The sequence below is a fragment of the Desmodus rotundus genome, chromosome 1 (assembly GCF_022682495.2).
Source record: "Desmodus rotundus isolate HL8 chromosome 1, HLdesRot8A.1, whole genome shotgun sequence".
Classification (NCBI taxonomy): domain Eukaryota; kingdom Metazoa; phylum Chordata; class Mammalia; order Chiroptera; family Phyllostomidae; genus Desmodus; species Desmodus rotundus.
In genome coordinates, this window is record NC_071387.1 from 11,731,775 (window position 1) to 11,755,439 (window position 23,665).

General features: G+C 45.6%; 1 protein-coding gene across 2 annotated transcripts in view; it reads left to right on the top strand.

Annotated features, from left to right (window-relative positions):
• Window positions 1-23,665, top strand: part of CDK5RAP2 (CDK5 regulatory subunit associated protein 2) — a 167,567-nt gene continuing 143,902 nt past the window's right edge. For both annotated transcript variants that reach the window (XM_024562182.3, XM_045196779.2), the window contains exons 1-3: window positions 1-227; window positions 9,610-9,677; window positions 12,704-12,771. In XM_024562182.3, the coding sequence (XP_024417950.2) occupies window positions 172-227; window positions 9,610-9,677; window positions 12,704-12,771 (192 nt within the window). In that variant the 5' untranslated portion in view covers window positions 1-171. The remainder of the gene's footprint in view (window positions 228-9,609; window positions 9,678-12,703; window positions 12,772-23,665) is intronic.

Below are 23,665 nucleotides of genomic sequence, written 5' to 3' on the forward strand. Positions count from 1 at the left end.
GGAAAGATGGCGGCGGCTGCGGTTTGAATTCCAGCGGCGCCGCCGGAGTTCGAACAAGGGCTGCATTGGAGGGGGCGGGGACCTGGAGAGTCGGGCGGGTCTCTACCGCGGGGGGGATCCAGTGGTGCCTCCACCATCCACACCAATGCCACCACCTCCTCTGTGTCCGTGATGGATTCGGTGTTGGAAGAGGACGTCACCCTCCCCGGGACGCTCAGCGGCTGCAGGTGCGGCCCGGGATTTGGGGGTTCGTGGTAACAAGCACGGGGTTCCCGCTGATGAGAGTTCGCTCCAGCGGATAATTGGGGTTTGTTCTTGAGGGTGTTTGAGGGTTTCCGGACAGAGGCAGGTGTGCGGGTTGGGATTTTTTGCGGGGGGTCCCTAAAGGGACCCACTAGCTGATATTGAGTGTGGAGGGCTGGGGGTCCTGACCGGCACCACACTCGCCTTTCCTGTTTTGGGGCATTCTTTGGAGAGGGTGTGAGGGACAGGTAAGGGATTCTCTAAAGGAGAGGGAGGAGGGGGACCTCTTGGAGTGTGGCCATTAGTGGGAGCTGGTTGAGGGCCAGCGCCGTGAGGGTACTTGATGGTTCATTCCTGTTTCGGTGTTTGCTTTCAGTGCGGGGAGTGCAGTTGCTCTGTCCAGACTTTGCTTATGGGGGTCACATAGTGTCTGTGAGACTGAGGCAGTGGAGCACAGTGATTAAGAACCTTGGCTGGAATTGAACAGATTTGGATTCAGATCCAGTCCTTTAAACTAGCTAGCTGTGTGACCTTCGTAGAATGGCTTGACCTACTTTCCCACCTGTGAAATGGGGCTGGTGGAAAAGCCACTCAGCAGAGTTGGGGTGAGGATTAAAGGAGAAGATGCTTGTCCAGCCATTTGCTTGGCAAGTGTGGTGCCCGGCACATAATCAGTGCCTAAAAAATGGTTGTGTTGCTGTCTCCATCACCATCATCATCATCATCATCAATAGTAATATAAATTAGGGAATAATGACTGGGAGTGGCCTCCCAATGGACCTGTTCCAAGAGGCTGCGGGAGTCCACATTGCTGGTGGGGCCAGGGTCTCTGCTGATGGGAAGGCCTGACAGAGCTTTGCACAGCTCCAGGGCTGGGGCCCTTTGGGTGGCCGGGCCTCCTGGTTGGAGCCTGGAAGGATGCGGAGGAGAGTCCGGCTGAGACCGTGTGGTGTTTACCCAGGTCTGCTAGGGACAGGCTGCTGCTCTTCAGACCCTAACTGAAAGGGTAACCATATTATTTGTTGTGCAAACCTGGACGCCTTGAAGAGTGAAATGGGCACAGTTAATATTTATGCCTGGACAGCAGGCAGAGACAAGTGAGCAAACTTGGACAAATAGTACTTTGTTTATTGCGAATCTACTGTGTATAAGGCAGAGCAAGGCCCTTTGCAGCTCCTGCCCGATGGGGTCCTGTGGTAGTTCTTCGTGGGTCTTTATCTCACTGCCACTGCCCCGATATATTGTGGTGTGACCTCTCACCCAAATTGTCCTCTTTTTCCTTCACGTCTCTAATATTAATGCACTATTTCCATATATTGTCATTTGACTAGTAAGTTCTTTTTAGAATGTAAATCTGATCATCAGTTTGCTGCTTTGTGTATTTAATGCTTCTCATTACCATTAAGATTAACTCCATTATTTCTCAGATTGCTTTTCTCCTCTCAGTGCCAGTTGGCCAGTCCTAGCTGGGTTTCAATCCCAGTGCTGTCACTCAACAGTCCTGTGACCTTGGATAAGTCACTTGCCCCTGAGCTTCAGTTTTCGTCATCTGTAAAGTGGGCAAGCCTAAAAAGGTTAAGCGCAGTGTCTGACCCAGGGTAGCAACTCAGCAGGTCATCAAGTATTCTCCCTTCCCTCCGCTCCCGGACTTTGCAGGACCCAGGGGCTGCGTAGGTTCCTGGCAATGACTGTCTTACTCACCTGCTTCAGATCCTCCCTGGCTCCTTTCTACACTCCGTATGAAATGCTTCAATACGGCTTCCAAGGTCCTTCCTAGTCTGGCCCCATCTAATTCCTAGCCTGCTTCGTCCTCCCTCTCCTACCCTGTCTCCTCCCCAGGCTCTTCACTCTGCCTGGCTGCCAAACTCTTTGTCGTGAATGAGTTTTTTCTTACTGCTCGGCCTGTGCCCTTGCTGCTCTTGCTGCCTGGACGGCCCTCACTACACCGCTTTGCTTATTAATGCCTATTATTCTTCAGCTGTCCGTTTAGGTGTCATGGCCAGGACGACTCCACTGACATTCCCTCACCCCCACCCAGGCCCTCTGTACTCTCCTAGCTGCCCCGTCCATCGCCGACCCTACCTCAGGCCTTACTTACCTCGCTGAATTTTGCTGACTAGCGCTGTCCAACAGAAATATAACTGGAGCCTCAGATGTAATTTAAAATTTTCTAGTAGCCAAATTAAAAAAAATTAAAAGAAACAGGTGAAGTTAACTTTAATAATATATTTTATTTAATTTAATATTTCCATATATTATCATTCTAACTTGTAAACAACAAAAATTATTAATAATTATTAAAATTATTTTGCATTCCTTTTTTTTTTACCCTACTGAGTCTCTGAAGTCCGGTATGCATTGTACACTTGCTGTACGTCTCAGTGTGGATTAACCTAATCAGGTGCCCGGGAGCTCCATGTGGCTTACGACTCCTGTATGGGACAGCGCAGGCGTGCTGTCCGTCGCCCGGGTTAGACTCTGACCCATTTGAGAGCAGGGGCTGCGTTTTGATCGTCTTTGTAACCCTACTTCCTAACCTGGTATCTGGCTCATAAATGGGGCTCAGTAACTATTTGTTAAGTCCCTGAATAAATAGCTGTCTTTTGGCACTGTTACCCCCTTTGTTAGGTAAGGACCTAATAGGTGAGGACACTGCGGCTCAGAGATGGGGAATGAACAGGTCTGGGATCCACAAAAAGCGCATGATTGAGCCAGGATTTAATCCAGGCCTCCCGACCCCAGATCCTGGCTCTCAGTACCCCATCCTGCCTTCCAACTAGTACCCGTTCTGAGAGGATTCTGGGAGGGTTTTACAGAACTGCTGGTACTTGAACTGGTCCTTAAAGACTGGCAGAAATATCCCGAGAGATAGGTTCTCTAGTAGGTGGTCAAACTGGAAGAGAAAAACCCTACAATAAAGTCACCTCACCGTCTGCTAATATGAGCACTCCTTGATGATTTCCGAGCCCCAGTTTTAGAGACTAAACTGGAGTCCAGTTTCTTCTTAGACTTTTGTTGAATTAGGTTAGTGTGAGTCATGCTCTCCAAACCTGATCACCTGTGGGCGCCCCGAAGCGCTCCTGCCAGGTGAGATTTAGGATCTGGCCCCAAGAACCTCACCCAGGCTGAGGGCCTGAAGAAAGCCCCGCCTGGGGGTGTTGAAAGGACCTGGGCTTTGTACTCAGGTGACTGGATCTGAATCCCACTTCAGCCAGTTACTAGTATATTGCTTGAGTGATTTCCTTAACCCTTCTGAGCCTCAATTTCTCTTTGGTGGTTTTATCTGCGTAGCTGTTATCTAATAGTGTCTGTTTTATCTGGGTGTCTGTGAAGATGAATGGAAATTGTGTGTAGCCTGGCACCTACCGGGAGTGCGTTGAGTGTTAGCTATTTCTCTTACATTGCTACTCCCGTGCGCTGTTTCCTCTGTGCCCACAACCCGGGGTCCGTCGCTTTGGTTTCTTGCCCAGGATTCTGCCTGTCCCTGACTGTGAGCTTCCTAAGACCTGGGCCCAGCTCATTCATCTGAAGGTCCCCTCATTATGTGGCCACTTAAGTGCTTGCTGTCTGCTTAGGGGCAGACCAAAAAAAGAAATGTTTTCTGATAAGTTTGTACTTTCCTAAAAGTTTGTACACAGTTGGTTCTCTATCAGTCAAAAGGTGCCTTCATGGAATTTTGTAGAAGGAGGTTGAGAAAGGGGGTGGTGGAATGAAATTTTCGGCGAAGGCTGACCTGGGACCAGGGGTGCTGCTAGAATGTGAGGTGGGAGGAGAGCACCCCCGTCATCTCCCGTGTGAACTCTGAGGGCGGGGGCGCCTGGCTTGTGGCCCACTGTGTCTAGACCCAGGACCACGTCTGGGACATAGTGAAGGCTCAACAAATATTTGTTAAATGAATCAGTTTTGCTCAGTCTCTGTCTGAAAAGACAAATACCACGTAAACGTAAGTCCCGTATTTAGTAGTGAAATGCTGCTTTGTAATCGCGGAAATAGTGCAGGTAGAGTGTCAACTGGTGCAGTCTTTCTGGAACAGTTTGGCATCTATTAACTTTAAAAATGTGCCTGTGGGTTTTTTAATAGCTTTATTGAAATATAATTTATATGTCATAAAGTTCATCCATTTAAAATTACTATTAAATGATTTTTCGGTATTTTTACAGTTGTGCAACCATCACCATAATTTAATTTTAGAATATTTTCATCACCCAAAAAATATGCCCATTAGCAGTTCCTCCCTGTCTTAGCTTGGGCTGCTGTAAAAAACAAACAAACAAACAAACAAACAAATAAGTAAAACTGTGACTTAACAGACAACAGAAACTTCTTTCTCATTGTTCCAGAGGTTGGAAGTCCAGGATCAGGGTGCAGCACGGTCAGGTTCTGGTGAGACCCTTACTCTGGCTGGAGACGGCTGACTTCTCATTGTGCCCTCACGTGGAAGAGAGGAGAGAGAGGAAGCAAGCTCTCTCTTGTCTCTTACAGGGGCACTCATCCCATTCAGGAGATGGCCTCCTCTACTCCTAATCTACTCCTCATCTACTCCTCATCTACTCCTAATACTGTCCCATAGGAGGGGAGGGTTTCGGCATGAATTTTGGGGAAACCCACCATTTAGCCCATAACACTCTCCATTCCTCCCCCTCCCCACCTCAGCCCTGGGCAATCACCAGTCTCCTTTTCGTCTGTGGAGTTTCCTGTTCTGGATGTGCCGTGTACACGGGCTCTTGCCGTGTGTTGTCCTCGTGAGGTGGACTCATGTCGCAGCCTGTGTCAGTGCCTCATTCCTTCCTGTGGCTGATAGTAGTCTGGTGTGTACACGGGCCACTTGTGTTCATCCGTTTGTCTGTTTGTGACATTTGTGTGGTTTCTGCTTTTCTGGCTGTTATGAATGACATTGTTACGAACATTTGTATGCGAGTTTTTGTACGGACATATGTTTTCATTTCTCTCTAGATACAAACTTGGGAGTGGAATTGCTGGGTCCTATGGTAACACTATATTCAACATTTTGAGGAACTAACTCTTTTCCAGAGTGGCTGCACCATTTTATGTTCTGATCAGCAGTATGTGAGGGCTGTTATTTCTCCACACCCTCACCAACACTTGTTATTAACAGTCTGTCTTTTTTCTTGTAGCCATCCATGGAGGTGTGGCATGGTATCTCACTGTGGTACTGGTTTGCATTTCCCTAATGACTAAGGATGTTGAGTATTTTTTCATGTGCTTATTAGCCATTTGTATATTTTCAAATCCTTTGCCTATTAAAAAATTGGGCCCTGGCTGGCATGGCTCAGTGGATTGAGCACTGGCCTTTGAACCAAAAGGTCACTGGTGTGATTCCCAGTCAGGGCACATGCCTGGGTTGCAGGCCAGGTCCCCAGTAGGGGGCGCACGTGAGGCAATCACACATTGATGTTCTTCTCCCTTTGCCTCTGTCTAAAAATAAATAAATAAAATCTTAAAAAAAAAGGAATATGTTTTGGTCCAGCAGTTCCACTTTTTATCTAGCCACAAGCAATCCTCATGCATGTGCACAAGGAGCGCTGTGGGAGGATGTCTGCACAGCATTGTTTGTAGAAGGAAAACTTGGACACAAGTTGAATCACCACCAGTAGGTTGTGTAAATACAGACCCTTTCAACAGCATCTTTCAGACTGCGACCTGTAGCCGCTCACGAAATCTGATTCCTCAGGTTGCGATCAGAATTTTATAAAATGGAGCAGAATAGAAAACATGTCGAGAATTCAGGGTAATACGTTTTCTTCTATGGGTCGTGGGCAATACATTTTGGAGAAGAGTGCTTTAGAATGCTTTGTGGGAGTTAAAACTGTTGAGGGAGATCCATTTGTACCGCCATGAAAATATCTTTAGGACACATTCAGTGAAGAAAAGATGCTGCAGAATAATTTATGAAGTTTGATTGCATTAACTTATTTTTAAACCACAAAATAAAACTGTGGTTCTGTCTGCGTGACTACCCAGACGAAGGCCTGGAAGGACACACGTCTCGCTGAGAGCAGTGGTTGCCTCTCAGGAGGGGCCGAGATGGGAGTGCGGAGGGGCCCAAGAGAGCTGGAGGCTTATCTGCATTTTGGTATTTATATATTTCTTCCCTAAGGATAAATAACATAGAATGGTGAATGTGGAGAGACAAACAACAGTGTACTGGTTGGTGTAATTGTTTCCTCAAAGTGACACTGAACCAATGAGATGCTTAGGCCTTGTTGACCCTGTGGTGTGAACGGACAGCTGTTGCTGCACATACAGACCCAGAGAGAGATCGCTCCCGTTGGGTGGCCGGAGAGCAAGACAGGAGGGTGAGATGGTGAAGCCCAGGTGAGTGTCCGTTTAGTGACTCAACAAATAGTTGGCAGACATTGGTTGCGGTGGCCCTGCGCTGTGGCCAGCGAGTGCTGGAAATCCTCTGCCTCCATTCGGACCTCACCACAGCCCCCTTGAGGAAGGTGTTAGGGGTGCCAGGGTGGGGTAGAGGTTAAGAGCATGGGGTTTGAAATCCAGCCAGTGTGGCTTTTGCAGCTTATTAACTCTTCTTGGCCTCTCTTTCCTCACTTAAAGATTTAAAAAAATGGCAACATTTAAAACTGCCACCCGCCACAGAAGGGCTGTGGTGGGGCTTAAGCGGGAGGCAGCCTGTCCTGCCCTGTGCTGTCCCGAGTGCGGTGCCTGCTCAGCGTGGGTGTCCTGCAGGGTAGGCTTGTTAGGACTGTGCTGGATTTTGCTGGATTGGTCTCAGCTTTGCCACTAATGCTTTGTGATTTTGAGCAAATAAGTTCCTTTCCCTTTCTGGACCTTAGTCTCCCCCATCTGTACCATGATAAAAACCATATCGAAGTCCTCTTTTTTTGCTTGCATAGTTTTGATATCTCGTGAGGCTTCATGAATCCCCAGCCTTAGTCCTCAGGCTAAAAATGAGTGATCAGAATGGGAAGAGAGAGCTGCTTTGAGCTGGAGGGGTGGCTGTGACGGACGGCAGTGTGCAGACGACAGAGTCATAGCATTTTAGAAGTGAGCAGGTAAGGCGTCCATCGGTAGATGACTATAGTCAGTCAAAAATGAGTAGATAGTGGATGAAACAGCTATGGGACATTTATACAATGGAGTACTACGTGGCTCTAAAAAAGAAGAAGATTTTACTCTTTGTGACCTTATGGATGGACCTGGAGAACGTTATGCTAAGTGAAATAAGCCAGTCAGATAAAGATAAACACCATATGATTTCACTCACATGTGGAATCTAATGAACAAACTGAACTAACAGACAAAACGGAGACAGACTCAGAGATAGCAGATGACAGTGGTGGGGGGAGGTTGCGGGTGGAGGGATAGAGCAAAGAGGAAAAAGGACTCAGGGACATGGACAACAGGGTGGTGATTGCTGGGGGCAGGCAGGTGTAAGGGGAATATGGAAAAAATACAGTAAAGATTAAATCAAAAAAATAAATTTTAGGAAAAAAAAGTGTAAAGCCCAAGTGGAAACTTGGCAGGAACCAGACAGGAATTTCTGTGTTACGTAGTGGTTTCTTCTGAGAGTTGGGAAATCAAATGTCATTTTTCATACTTCAATATTTGCCTGTAGGACACTTGTCTAAGACCAAATTCTTTGGAGTTGCCTACCAGGTAGTTTTCAACTGCGATTGATCTTGGCTTGAGTAACTGATGGGCCACTTCAGCCAGTGGGAGTCATTCAGTGGCTGTGGCGGGGAGAAACCCGGGTCGGGAATGTAGAGACTGGGCTGCAGGCTGAGCTTGACCAGTAACCTGGTGTGTGCCTTGGGGCCACCATCTGCAAAAGGTGGTGATTGAACTTGATTTTAATTTTTAAGAAAATTCAGTTTGGAAAATGGAGTTTGTCCTTCTAATAATGCCTATTAGAGGAAATTGAGAATTATAGAAAATTAAAAGAGGAAAATATCTCTCATTTCCACAAATGATGATTTTAAATATTTTCTTTGTCTTCATTTATAGCCCACCTAACTTCCAAGAAGGATTAGAGGTGACTTTAGTGTATATGTGGTTTTTTTAGAATTGAGGGCACATTCTACATAAGTTTTTTTCTTGTTATCTTTATAGCAGACACAGTTTACGTTATCATTCTCTTGATGTTGGAATTTTATGATGTCCATCTTTTTTTTTTTTTTTTTTTTTTTTTGCTTGGCACTCATTGTGAATGCCAGTGCATGCCAGCTTTAAGTTTGGTGATCAGGCAGAATTGCCTTCGGAACAGAATGGATTTAGATTTAGAAGTATGGGAAGAGCAAATTGCCAAGAAGTCAAGCTGAGCTTCCATCAACTCCTAGTTTACATACGGCTTGGGACAGAGACACACCATTGGGGATTAGACGCAAAAGGCTGGGATTCTGGACTTGATTCTCTACCTAACTACCATGCTATTCTGGATAGGCCACTGAAATTATCTGGGTCTTAGCGCCCTCCTTTGAAAAGTGCGTGGACCCTCAGGGAATTGGGTGGTTCTCCTGATGGTAAACCCTTTGTCAATGATAAGGCACTGTGTGCTTCCAGCTGACAGTGATGTTTTGCTTCTGTTTCTGGGGTACCCACAACATGCAGGTACCTTGCTGGGCACTTGCGTCCTGTTTAATTGTCAGTTACTCCTTTCCTAGATTATGGAAGCAAAGCCTGCAGGGGTGTGTGGCAGAGCTTAGAGTAGAATCCAGGGTAGCGTCTTTTGTGTTAAACCACTCCTCCTATTATGGTTTAGTTTTCTGACAATGTCTCCAGATCTTCAGGGAACTTATTCTTGTATCAGTATTTCACGTAGTAACACTTCTTGGATCAGTACATTTTGCTTTTTTGTTTGATGGTCTTAAAGCATCTGAATTGGTGCCTGATTCTCAAAAGCTTGATTTTGGTTGTGATAGGTATATTAATATTAGTAACGACAAAGACAACAGATGCTGCTCAGTGAGGGTTTACTGTGTGCTTTGCGTTTATGTACATTAACTCATTTAATCTTTACAGCTAGAGGGTGGTATTCCCATGTAACAGATTAAGAAAGTGAGACTCAGAAACTTACATGGCACACTGCCTCTGCATCGGCCACATGTGTGGCATACAGCTTGATGTATGAGTCAGGGAATGAGTGAATGAATGAATGAATGAATGAATGACCGGCGTTACTGAAGGTCACTCAGCTGTTAAGTGATACAGCCAGAACTCCGCCCCACAGCCTGAGTTCTTAACCTCTGCACTGCTGCCTCCCAGGTAGCTCAGCTGTGTGCCCCTGGTTGGCCACGGCCTGATGATTGCCAAGTGCAGTCTCGGCAGTCTTAGTAGTCTCTGTTGTTCAAGCACTCACTCATCTCTTATGCATATATTCTCTCTTAGTGGCCTCGTTCCCAAGTTACCAGATGACTCGGAAGGCATCAGCCCCATTGCTGGTTTGGGAAATGGTGGTAAGTACCCAAACTGGGCATTTTTTTTAAAATTAAGAACAAGGGAAGCAGATACCAGTCCATGGGGGCCTTGAGGCCTGGGGCCTGGGAAGGAGCTCTGGTATTTCTGAGGCCCAGAACCTGCCCTGGCCTGTGAGGTACCCACAGTAGGTGCTCAGGATTTTACATATGTATTGATTTGTTACTCACCTCCTCTCATAAACACTGGCCTGGAGGAATTGATGTCCTTTAGGCCATATTTCATGAGTTTTTCTTCTTGCTACCAAGCTTGTAGGGATTTAGTCTGTGTTTGCTAAACCGAGTGACTACATAGAGGCCGGACATGGGACTGGTGACTAGGTCAGGCACAGAAGACCTGTTGGTCCCCACTGCTGAATGGCTGGAGGCCGAGGGGAGCTGCTGTCTGAACTTCGGTGTGCCAAGGCCCTCCTGGCAGGCTGCTGGATTCCATGTGCCGGCAGAGGCCCAGCATTCCTACACGAGCCTGCCCTGTGGAGACAAATAGCTAGTTAGACCACAGGAGACGGTGCTGAGTAAATAAGCAGTCTGTTGCGGTTAAGTTGGGTTATGAGGAGACTTTCTGCTTTGCATTCTCCATAATTTTTGTTTCTGAGAAAAGTGCAGGCTATTGCCGGTATCTGTGGAAGTGCTAGTAGTTTGACTTGTTGAAATATCGTAGAGATATTTTGACTTGTGTTTTATTCTCTTCTCCAAACTGATGAAGTATGTGCAAAAGGAAGGTATTTTTAGAGCAGGTCATAGACATGTCACAGGTGTATTTCTGGAGGATACTTTAGCTTATAGGCTACCCTTAGGTTTTCCTTCAGAATATGTTAACTTTTACGTGTAACACAGAATCCAACAATTTTTGTTTCTGCTCTTCCTGCCCACAGACGGTAGAAGCAGAAAATTGGTAGGCCCATGTGCACGTCTATTTCATGCCAGGCTCTGGGCGGGGCACTGGGATTCAGCCTTGAACAGGTTACAGTTAAGCTGAGAGGACAATTAAAGAATTAATACGATAAATCACATGGTGAATGTAGTGAGCGAAGACGTATCAGGTGCGGTGAGAGGGAGTAAGAGGGAGATTTGTCTTGGTGAATGGAGGAGGGGGATCAGGCAAGAGTTTCCCAGGAAACTGATATGGGAGCCAAGACTTGAAGAGTGAGGAGGACCTAGATAGGGACACAGGCACAGGTGACTGAGCATGGCCTGTGCGAAGAACAGGAACACAAATCTGTGTGCCCTGAGCCTGGCGCGCAGGGCTCTGCCCAGGCTGCCCCTGCCCCGCTCCTGAACCTCTTTCTGCTGAATGGTTCAGAGCACCATGCCCGTTCCCAGCTCTGGGCCTTTGCGCGGGAAGTTTCTTTGCCTTTTGCCCCTCATCTGCCTGCTGCCTCTTCCAGACTTAGCTTGAAACTCACTGCCTTCCCTGGCTCTCCTCCACCCGCCTTGGGTTCGCTTTCCTCTCTGAAATGTATATATTTCATTTCATTTTGTTTCATTGATTTCTGTTGGCTATTTAAAAAATACCCAGAATTAGTCCACTTCTGGTCTGATTCTGACTCACGCTATGTCACTCTGGTCTAGATCTCTTCTCTAGATTATTCCCATATCCTCCTGACTGGTCTCCTTGTTCCTAAGCGCCTTTCAGTCTGTCCTCAGCAGGGCAGCCAGAGGGAGCCCGTAGAAACCAAGTCTGATCACGTTACTCTTGAGCTCTGAATCCTCTGTTGGCTCCTCGGAGTCCGGGGAAGAGCCTACGAGGCCGTCCCCAGTCTGCCCCCCAGCACCTCGTTTACCTCCTGTTCTCTCCCTCTTAGTCCGTGGGTGTCACGGCTGGTCCTCGGATCCACTAGATGTGCTCCCACCTCAGGCTCTTGCCCAGCTGTCACCTTCTCAGCGAGACCTTGCTTGGTTTGACCACCTTATGCAAAATGGCCTTCCTTACCCCAGCCTTGGTATTTCTTCTTCTTGTCCACTTTGTTTTTCTCCATCACATCGATCACATTGTAACGTATTATGAAATTGCCCTATTATTTTGCTTATTGTCTATTTCCGCTTATTGATATTCCCTGGAATATCAGCTCCATTCATTTGCTTTGTTTCCTGACATAGCCACGTTTAGAACGACGCCTGGCAGAGAAGAGGCCCTCTGTGCGTATCCGCTGGAAGAGTGCTTTCATTCACTGAGCACGCATTTACTCGCCAGCTGAGAAGTGCCAGGCCCCTTGTGCAGCGTGACAGTCCCTGTCCATCTCTGTCTCGCCCACTATAGTGGGGACCTCTGGGGTCCTGGATCAGTGTCTCTCTCACTGTTTCCCCAGCGCCTATCATGGTGCTTGGCACAGAATAGGGAGGTAATAGGTGTTTCTCAATTAAAGAAGCAGTGGAAAAATTTGGGTTTTGGCAAAGTCTCATCATTCCATAGCAGCAATCAGCAGCTTCCGACCCACTGCCTGCTTTGGAAAATAAGCTTTTATTGGAGCACAGCTTCTTTATTTGCTTATGAATTGTCTGTGGCTATTTTTGTGCTTCAACAGAAGAGTTAGTGTTACTATGTTGTAACAGATTTTAGGTTTAAATATGGCCTGCAAAACCTAAAATACTTGTTGTCTGGTGTCCTCACAGTGTTGTGAGCCCTGATGCCAGGTCAGTTAGATGTACTTTGTTTCGGGTGCTGACATGTGAGATGATGTCCTCATTGGCAGAACAACTTTATGACAAACAGCGAGCAAGTACATGTCAGGACAGTTCTGCCTTGCCCTGTGCCCAGTGCATTTTCTGGCTTCGTTCTCTGATGCATACTCATTACACTGGGGCTGGTTTAAGTAACTTGTACATCTTTGCAATCTAATGGATTAGAGCTTTCCCTAGAGTCAGGCCAGTGAATCACAATGGACAGAAGTACCAGCAGAATATGCTGTGGAAGGTATTCATGTTTTTTCTCCTCTGGGCTCTGCAACCTAGTGGGGATGCCGGCGATTTGTATACCGTGACGTTCTGTCTGTTTTACCTTTTTACAGTGCTCCCGAAAGTGTCAGAAGAAACAGTGTCTCCCACCAGAGCACGGAACATGAAAGACTTCGAAAATGTAAGTGGAGATACCAAGTTTCTGTCCCTAAAAATCCATGCTCACTGTCACCGTCTAAGCAGACCCAGGAGGGAGCCGTACTTCTCAACAAGTGTCTGAGCCGGAAAACACCCGAGTCTGGAGGAACGCCATGTCCCGTGGGCCTTCTCTGCGCGATCGTACACCACCCACAGTCGGCGCTTCAGGCCGTGGGCCGCTCACGGGTCCTAACAGGATCGGCAGTTTCCTGCTTAGGGGAGAGTGTTTCTGTGTCCTGAATGCGAGGGTAGGGCCTTACTGCTCGGTTGAGAGGAGCTCATATTTGTCAAGGGCTTTCTTATAATGTCAGGCACCTTATTTATGGTCCCCATTTAATCTCTGCTGCAAGGTGGTGATATATTTTGTATTATCACCATTCTACAGATAAGGAATCACAGGATACTTTAGCGGCAGAGCTGGGACTTGAATCCAGGTTCTTAATGACTCCAAAGCCATTACTTTTCCCACCACATTGGGGCGACTCCTGGCATTCTGTAGGCTTCCTCTTTGTGGCTGTTGAGCGAAACGCGAGCAGCCGGGACCCAGTGCCACGGTGATTGTCCGAGGATGGATGACTGGGCCAGAGACTCGGGTTCCGCGCCTGATGTCTTTCATTTGTTAGCGAAGGGCGCTTGTTGTCAAATAACAGGAAAATAAGGTTATTTTCCTAATTCCAAATCATTTTAACAAGTTATCTGTTCAACACTCTCATTTATCATGGGAGGAATTAGACCCTTCTTCATCTGCAACCAAATGAAATCCGCACTGTGAGGACAGGGGAGCTATTCATCAGAGAGAGGATGGAGGACACAGGGAGAAGGACGTCCCGTATTGCGCGTCTCTCTCCCCAGTTGTCTTTACCGAACGGAGCGGTGCTGTCTCTGCGTTTAATTTAGGATACTCATTACTGCTAATAGTTATCTGCAAACCACCAGTGACCAATTGAAGAAATGACTTGTCAGATCTTTAATGGAAACAAGTAATTTCTGAGCTTTGAGTCGTTATAATTTCGACTGTACAAGTTGATCTATGCTGTGGGGTCCGGGGCAGCAAACGAGTGAGATTTGATTATTTCACATTGTGTATAATTAAAACGTGCTCTACTATTAAGTGGCTGTTCCTGTTTGATCGTAAGAGCGACAGCAGCTGCTGCTCCCTGAGCTGCTGCCCTGAGCCGGGCGCTGGCGCGCCAGGCGCTTCCTCTGCCAGCACACTGCAGCAGCAGCAGAGCAGCCCTGCGAGGTGCAGTGGTCAGTTGCGGAGGGCACGGTTTTGCATTTTATTTCTAGATGGAGGAAATTTGTAGAAGCCTACAGTTTTTGTTTTTCCCATTTTAGTGTCTGCCTTTTGACCTGAGAGGAATCTGAGAGTTGAATCCGCCCTCTGTATTACATGTAGGAGAAGCTGAGGCCCAGGTGACCTGGCAAAGCTGTTCTCCAGGGAGTCAGTGCTGCCCGAGGACCACAGCCTCTGGAGCCGGACCGCCTGCTCACCCACGTCCGCGGGTGACCTTGGGCCAGTCACTTAACCAGTCTGTACTTGCCTTCCCTCGAAAACGGGCAGGGCGTTGTGTGTGTCTCATGGTGCCGTTAGGAGGGCTGAAGGAGTGGGCGTGCATGGAGCACACGCCAAGTCCATCCTGCGTGTCAGCTGTTGCCCCTTCTTGTTGTTATTGGTGTGCTCGTTAGTGTGAATTTTCTCCCTGCTCTGCTTGTGCTTTGAGTTTCCCTTGCCCAGATGTGCCCTTGATGACCTAAGTACTATTTTTCTTGAAGGCGAGGGAGAGCCTTCTATGCTGATATGTTTTAGGATTTATGACTTTTTCTAAAACATTTTATGACTGTGGTCCTTTGGCTGCTGTTAGGTTTTTATGGCATTAATATCTTTTACTGTAGCACTTTCAAGAGCAAATACTTCAGTTGAAATTGAAATTCACACTGTTCGCAGTGTTTCCCTTTAAGGTCTTTATAAGTGACTGAAAATTTTCGTCGGGCCTGAGCTCCCAAATGCATGACCTCTCTGTTGAGGTGGTCTGAGGTTTCTGCAGGATGCTTATAGGAAATGCCTTTGGCATTTCATGCTAATTTTACAGTCAGCATACGTGTTAAAGAGGAGGCTGGAATACCTTTGATTTAAAGGGGAAATTCATGATTCTTCCTCTAGGCTCAGATAACGGGTGTCTGAAAATCAGAGGCTATTAGCTAGCATCTAGCAAGACATAGGCCTCCTTCTGGTTTTGCTGAGAGTCCATCCATTCATCAATAAATATTTTCAGATATATACCCTGTGCCGTGCTGTGCCAGGGGCTGGGGAATTTGCATTAGGTTAATAGCAGGCGCGTCTCCCTGTGAAGAAGCTCACAGTCTAGTTGGGGAGATGGAGAGGAAAATAGGGCAGTGACAGAGGTAAATACAGGGTGCTGTGGGGCACAGAGGAGGGGCCCTGAACCTGGCCCGGGGGACTCTGGGAAGCCTCTCTGGAGGAGGTGTTTCTTGAGTTGGGTCACCAGGGACAAGGACGGATTTGCCAAGGGCAAGAGGACTGGGAGAGCGTCTAGACACTATCACTGACCTGTGTGAACGCAGAGAGAAGCATGGTAGGGAGTGATGAGTTTAGAGAACTCTAAGTTCCCTTTGGCTGGAACGGAGAGGCTGTGTGAGGGTGCCTGAGAGCAGTGAGGCCATTGAAGCGGGCAGGGGTCAGCTCTGGTATGTTACACTGCTTTGTTGGATTTTGCCCTGAAGGTGAGGGGAGCCAATGATGGATTTTAGCCTGGGAGGGAAATGACTGAATTACATTTTTGGACCCCCCAGACCGGTGACTGCAACTAGGTGACTGCAACTAGGGAGTAAGGCTGGGGGCCGTGTGATCAGTCGAAAGGCAGCTGCGTGTGGGCAGCTGCGTGTGGCCTTGTGGGGAAGGGGATGATTCTGGAGCTAAGGGACAGGGTCATAAGATGCTGAGAAGAGAGTCAGAATTTCAGAGCTGGAGGAATGCTAGGAGTCCTTTTTTTTTTGACACATGGGGACTCTGAAGCCCAGAGAGTTAGGGAGGGATTTCTTTAGGCTTCTAACTTGGGTCTCCTGGCCCAGGAAGTCTTTTTTTTTTTTTTTTTTTTTTTTAAGATTTTATTTATTTATTTTTAGAGAGAGGGGAAAGGAGGGAGAAAGAGGGGGAGTGAAACATCAATGTGTGGTTGCCTCTAGTGCACCCCTTACTGGAGTCATGGCTTGCAACCCAGGAATGTGCCCTGACTGGGAATCAAACCAGTGACTCTTTGGTTCACAGGCCCATGCTCCGTCCACTGAGCTACACCAGCCAGGGCCTCCTTTTTATTCCACTCTGCTATTCTGTGCAAGGCCTTGCTCTGACACGTGAAAACTACACGCCTTCTTGGGTCTTTGAACTGGTAATCCATTGCCTAGTACCTTCATTAGCTGAGGGTATAATCACCTCTGTGGCCGGCCTTAGGGTAGAAGTTGGCAAATCAGCTTGCTCTGCAGTGGGGACCTGTCTTAGTGGACCCAGCATCTGGTTAGCATATCCAGGCAGTCCAGTAGCAGTCTTTGTCCACATGCAGAAGACTTAATTCTGCCTTTTTCCATGACCTTATGGACAGAGAATGACAGGGGTAGCTTTCGCCTTCCCTTAATACTACAGATGGACACTGTTATTCAATGACTGTCTAAAATTCATAAGGACATATTAAAAGGGATGGATTGGACCATAATTTACATGATATTTTATTGTGGGACATTTCAAATTGTGTCTAATTTTTCACTATTGCAAACAAAGCAGTGATGAAATCCTTGTGCACATATCTTTTTACAGTGATGTGATTATTTTCTTAGGGTGAATTCTGCTGCTCCTGTCCCACACCCACCTGCCCTTAGGTGCTGGGGTTCTTGTGTCTAGGACCTTGTTCCTTTTTGTCGAAAATTGTTGGTCTCAGCTGAGGCAGTTGGTCAGATTTAGTATTTTATCAGAGGAATGGCTGGAGGTTTACATCTTCAAATTTGCTCTGTAACCTTTATGTTGCAAGTTACTTATTATTATCAGGGAATAAATAACTCCTTCCCCCTCGCCCTCTGCCCGGTTTGTCATAAAAAAAGTATTACTCATGAGCCCCTAATCCATTTTGGGAAAATTTATCCTCAGGAAACAAAGTTGCTTGTTGCCACATTGTGTCTGATTGTGAAGAATTGGGAATGAAGGAATTATGTTTTACATTTGTTATTTCTTTGGCTTCTTTTTTTTGAATACTCACCCAAGGATATGTTTATTGATTTAAAAAAAAAATATATATATATAGAGAGAGAGGCAGGGGTTGTGGAGAGAGAGAGAGGGACATCAATCGGTTGCCTCCTGTTATGTGCCCCAACTGGGGGTTGAACCCACAACCTAGCACATACCCTGACTGGGAATTGAACCTGCAGTCTTTTGGTATATGGGACGATGTTCCAACCAGCGAGCCACCTGACCAGGGCTCTTTGGTGTCTTGGAGTAAGCTTGTGAAGAAGGTATTTCACAGATGAGGAAGCTGAGATTGAAGAGATTAAATGACTGGCCCATGAACTTGGTGTGATTGAGAAACTCAAAGCAGGCAAAAGTCAAGCCTGGTCTCTTTGATTGCAAAGCCCGAATGCTTTCTGCAAGACCCTTTGGGTGCATGCTCACTAGAGAAATGTGCAATAGTTGACAGTGAATCAGGTCAGCAGAGTTGAGTGCAGTCATTTTAAGTGACAATTATGTGTAATTCTGCAACAAAATTTAAGATATTAGGGGAAAGCAATAGAATATCCAAATTCACTTATTTTATAATTTTATAAAGAATGTATATTCATGAATGAAAGCTGCAAAGAATATATCAGGAGTTGATTTCATAAATTGATTTTATTGAGTTCCAAATATTGTTTGGGTTCAGTTTTTAAATGCTCTTATTGCTACAGTACCGATTGTTAATAAGGAGATGTTTGCTTAGGAACAGCTTTCTTGATGATTTGGGGACACCAGGGGGAGTACTGGAATCAGCAACTAATTCCAAAGTGTCGTCCTCACTTTACTAACTCACTTGGCTGCTGCTGGCAGGATCGTACATGCAGTGTCATTTGCCAGAGACTGACTCTGAACAGCCAGAGTTCATGGTTTTTGTGGCGTTCAGGTGAGTGGTCTAACAGTGTTTGGGTTTTCAAAGAGGACACAAAGTTGATGGTGGCCCAAAGATCTGCTTAAAGAGGCTCAAGGGGAAGCGGATTCCTTTAGAAAGCCAGCCTTAGCTTGCTGCTTGCTAATGCTGGGCTCTGCTGCTGCTTCAGCTGTTGTCACAACGCCCTGTGAGGTGATTGGTTTTCATCCTCATTTTAGGGAGGAGCCAGCAGAGATGTTAAACAATTTTCTCACGGCCCGCAAGTGGCAGCAGTGGGCTCAGTCTGCTCTGCTGACCCCGGGCCTTGCTCCTAGCCCTTGCTGCCGGGCAGCAAACGGTGGTCTGGTGGGCGAGCTTCTCTTTTGGAGGCCCGGTTCCTGCAAGCTGTAGACAGTGATTCACCAGAGCGAGGTGCCTTGCTTAGGTTTCAGTTAAGGCGGGCCTGGTTGGAGTTGCCTTGATTCTTTTTCACGTTGTTGGTTTTTGTTTTTCTCCCCTTTCTGGTGGAGCTCTAGGCTAGGCAAGGCTTCTGACAGGGCGTGAGCGTGGGAGGAAGCCAGAATGCCCGAGTAGCAGCTTCTTCAGAGCGGGGCGGCCAGTGTCCAAGAGTACTGCCCCATGATCATGTTGGGGTGGTTCCTTTTGCAGATGGCTGCAACTCCACAGTGACGCTTGGCTGGGCCTGGAGGCTGCAGTGTGGCACGCACAGCCCTTGCAAGAGCTTCCTTTTGAGCGTTAGGCTTCTGAGTCATGTTTGGTGGGTTTTCCATTTTGAGGTATTTATTCTTACTGTATGGTAAGCTGTTTTCAGTTTTTCCAGCTTTAGTTTTTAACATTTTTTGAACCTTTTCTCTTAAAGGGAGAAATAGAAATGAGAAGGATATTAATATGTTTTAAGTTCTGCCTTGGCTGATGTGGCTCAGTGGATTGAGCACGGGCCTGTGAACCAAAAGGTCACCGACTCAGTTCCCAGTCAAGGTACATGCCTGGGTCATGGGCCACAACCCCCGTGGGGGCGCGCGAGAGGCAGCCACACCTTGACGTTCTCTCTCTCTCTTTCTTCCTCCCTCCCCCTTCTCTAAAAATAAATAAATAAAATTTGAAAAAAATATGTTTAAGTTCTTATGGTATGCTAGACACAATACTAAATGTTCAAATTAATTTCTTCTAATCCTTATAATAGTTCTCTGAAATAGGCATTATTATAATCCCATTTTTATAGATAAAGGAACTGAGGCATAAGGTAAAGTGAACTTGACTAAAGTCATACAGCTAGTAAGGTAGTCTGGATTGTATTTATTTATTAATATTTTCATTCATTTAACAAATGTTGAGTATCTATTATGTTCTAGGCACTGTGCTAAAACCTAAGGGCCGTGAGTTAGTAAGGTCCATGCCTTTAAGAAGTGGATTATATTCATATAATAAACATAATAAATAATAAATGTGTCAGTAAATGAGGTGAATACAGATTGTGAAAAGTTCTGGCAAGAAAACAAGAGTTATTATATGTTGGAGTGTGACTTGGTGGAGGTGGTAGAGGTGGGACCACTTTAGATCAGACGGTCAGGAAGGGCCTCTGAGTTCGTGACATTTGAGCCAAGAGGGAAAGGATGAGACTGAGCCACCCCGACAAGTGCTGCAGGAAGGGCAGGGTAGACAGACAGGGGCTGGTCTTAACCTGAGGACCAGAAAGGAGGCCAGTGAGGCTGGAACACTGTGAGCAAGGGAGGGGACGTACGTGTTGAGACTACGGGGTGGGTGGGAGCCAGATGTGTGGCGCTTTGTGGCTGCAGCTGGGGGGTTCTAGTCTGAGAGTGGTGGGGAAGAAAGGCGAGTGGTAAGAACCAGATCTGTCCGGCTGATGCCTCCCTGCATCGCACGGCCTTCAGGAAATTGCTACGTGGGTTGTTCACCCATCTGGCCATTGGGTATTTAATAAGTCTCTCACGTTTTAGACTAGAATGCACCAGAAGGTGGTTCCTGATGTCTGAGAGATGCTTGGGTAGAAAGGCAATAACGGACTGGTCCAGTGCAGCGTGGGAACTGCTGTGAAGAAGAGAGTGGAGGGTGTACGGAGACATTTGGAAGGGTGTCCAGTCCGGCCGGCTGGGCTTGTCAGAGCAAACTTTATGGGGGAGGTGGCACTCAGCAGAGAACCCTACCGGAGTCATTGTAAAGATAGTGCCTGTCTGGCCTTCCCAGTGACCTTCTCAAGGCTTATTTACCTTTCTCCTGTTTTTAAAGAAAATGTCTTTACCTATAAATAGGACAAATATTCTTTCAAGTGTTGTGCAAAGAATCGTAACAGTATGTACAATGTGGACATTCTATGCAAGCTCCATAAATACTTTATTGGTAGCTGAGTAACAGAATAAGGTTTCTCTTTATAGGGTGCAGCTGGCAGGGTGGACGTTTTTGTTTGAATGAATGTTTTATGCGCTGTTTCCTTAAAACATTCAAAAGGAGGATTTAATGAGCCTCCCAATTGTTTCTTGTGCTGTTCTTGTTAGCCACAAAATTGTTAACAAGAGGGCCAGGGCCAGACAGTTTGCAAACACAATGTAGAGAAAGCTTATCATTTTTTATCCAGTCATAAAAGTATGTTTAATAAAGAGAGCATTATATGCTATTAGCAATTACTTTTTAAAATGCTGAAAAAAACCAATGAGTATATATGTGTGGGAATGTATTAGTGTACATATTCAGCTGTTAATATTTTGCTATGTTTCATTTTAGTTATTTTAAATTCAACTTGATTGATATATAATTTACATAAAATGGAATTTACCAACTTTAAGTGTTGGATGAGTTTTGGCAAATGTATACCCTCTTGTAACCTCTGTCATAATCAAGATACACACACACATGCATATACACATATATGTAATTACAGTTTTTAAAAATAGTGCACGCCGTTCTAGTTTGGTGTGACCATCATCACAATCAGATGGTAGAGCGGTTCCATAATGCCAGAATATCCCCATGTGTTATCTCTTTGTGGTCAGACCCTCTCTTTACCCTAAGCCTCTGGTGGCTATGCTCTGTCCTTTGTCCCTATAATTTTGCTTTTTCCAGATGTCACATGAATGGAATCATACCATGTGTAGTCTTTTGAGGCTCGCCTCTTCCCCTCAGTGCCGAGTCTCTGAGACGCATTCATGGCGTCGTGTGTACCCCAGTAGCTGAGCATTATCCCATCACGTGGCTGTGCACCGTTTATCCTTCCGTCCTCGGAAGGACATCTGGGTTCTTGTTGTTTTGGTAGCCATCAGCGAAGCTGCAGTAAGCATTTACACACAGGTTTTTGTGAACATAGGTTTTCATTTCTTTACCGAGTCGTACGATGGGTGTAGTTTTGGGGTGAGAAGCTGCCAGATGGTTATCCAGAGTGGTCATGCCATTTGCATTCTCAGCAGCAGAGTATGCGAATTCCATTTGCTCCACAGCTTCAGCAGCATTTGATACTATCAATTACATTTTTTAAAGCTATTCTAGTAGGTGCATTGTAGTTTTAATTTGTATTTTCCTAATGGCTAAAGTTGTTGAAAATCTTTTCTTGTGCTTATCTATCATCTGTGTATCTTCTGTGAAACTTCTTTTAAAATCTTGCATCTCTTGTTTTTTTTAAGCTGGGTTGTTTTCTTACAGTTACATTTTGAGAGTTATGTGTTCTGGCTACAGTTGCTATGTTGGATATGTGATTTGCAAATATTTTGCCTAGTGTGTGGCTTGTCTTTTTATTCTCTTAACACTGTTTTTGAGAGCAAAAGTTTTAAATTTGATGAAACCCAATTTATTTAATAAACATTTTTTTTAAAAGATTTTATTATTTATTTATTTTAGAGAGAGGGCAAGAGAGGGAGAGAGAGGGGGAGAGAAACATCAGTGTGTGGTTGCCTTTTGTGCGCCCCCTGCTGGGGACCTGGCCTGCAACCCAGGTGTGTGACCTGACTGGGAGTCAAACCTCGACCCTTTGCTTTGCAGGCCTGCACTCAATCCACTGAGCTACATCAGCCAGGGCAATACAATTTTTCTGTAATGGACGATGCCTTCAGTGTTATATCTGAGAACTCTGCTGAGCCCTAGGTTCCAAAGATTTCTCCCTATGTGTTCTTCCAAAAGTTATATAATTTTACCTTGCCACGTTCGTCATAGATTAATTGACCATGTAAGTGTGGGTTTATTTCTGGGCTCTCTATTTTGTTCCATTGATCTATGTGTTTGTTTTTGTGCTGATACCATACTGTTTTGATTACTGTAGCTTTATAGTATAGTTTGAAATCTGGGAGGATGACACCTCCAATTTTGTTCTTTCTCAAGATTGTTTTGGCTATTATTCAGGGTCTTTTGTGGTTCCATATAAATTTTAGGATTTTTTTTGTTCTAGTTCTGTGAAAAATATCATTGGCATTTTGATAGGGATTGCATTAAATCTGTCAATTGATTTGGGTAATGTGGACCTTTTTACAGTATTAATTATTCTAATCCATGAGCATGGTGTAGCCGTCCATTTATTTGTGTTTTGCTCAGTTTTCAGAGTACAAGTCTTTTGCCTCCTCAGTCAAATTTATTCCTAGGTATTTTATTCTTTTTGATGCAATTGTAAATGGGGTTGTTTTCTTCATGGCTCTTTCTGGTAGTTCATTGTTTGTGTATAGAAGCACAACAGATTTCCAAATATTAGTCTTGTATCCTGCAAATTTACTGAATTCATGTATTAGCCCTAATAGTATTTTTGGTGGAATCCTTCCTCCCCACTCATTAGAGAGTTGCAGATGTTTTGATAACACCCTTAAGTACTTTAGGATATTCTGCAGAATCATAATACTATTATCTAATGTAAAGCTGTTATTCAAATTTTGCCAGTTATCCCCCCATAGCTTTTTTTTTAAATTCAAGATTCACTGTATGATTTCATTGCACTTGGTCGTCGTGCCTCTAGTACTTCCATTTACTTAGAAGAATTCCCCAGTCATTTTTAATTTAAGATTGTCAGTAAGATTTCTGAAGAGCTGAGGTCTGTTGTTTTGCAGAAGGTCCTTCAGTTTGGATGTGTCTGATTGACAGCTTTGGATTAGGTTCAGGTAAAAGGTTGTGGGCAGAAGTGTTTCAAGTGAAATTGTTTGTTTTCAGTGTTTTATTTCAGGAGACACGAGATGTCAGTGTGTCCCACCAGGGTGATACTAAATGTAGTCAACCCTCTGTATTTGTGTCTTTTGCATCTGGATTTGACCAACCATGGACATTTTTCCATAGAAAGTATTTTTTAAAATATAAGTTATATTCAAATACTACACCCTTTTATATAAGGGGCTAGAGGGTCTACTGATTGTGGTCTTCGTGGGGGTTCCTGGAACCCATCCCCTGTGCGTCCCGCGGGACAGCGGTGTGTGCTCTTGATTAATGTGGTGTCTGCTGGCTTTCTAAATTTTAAATGTACCTTTTCCTTTTGAAATGACAAGCCATCTGTGGGGGCGCTACCTCGAGACTGTGTGGCATCCGGTTGCCCGCGATCGTTCATCTGATTCTGTTGGCATCGGTGGTCCTTACCTGAGCCGACCATTCTGTGGTGGGCGTGCAGTGGATTTTCTGTCCCTGTTCCTCTTCCACATTTACTCACCGGGTTTCTTCTGTGAAGAAGAGATTCCTCTCTTTTTTTTTTCCTTTCTTCCTTTACTTATTGTCAGTGTGGAGTCATGAATTCTTTCTTCACTTCGTCATTATTCA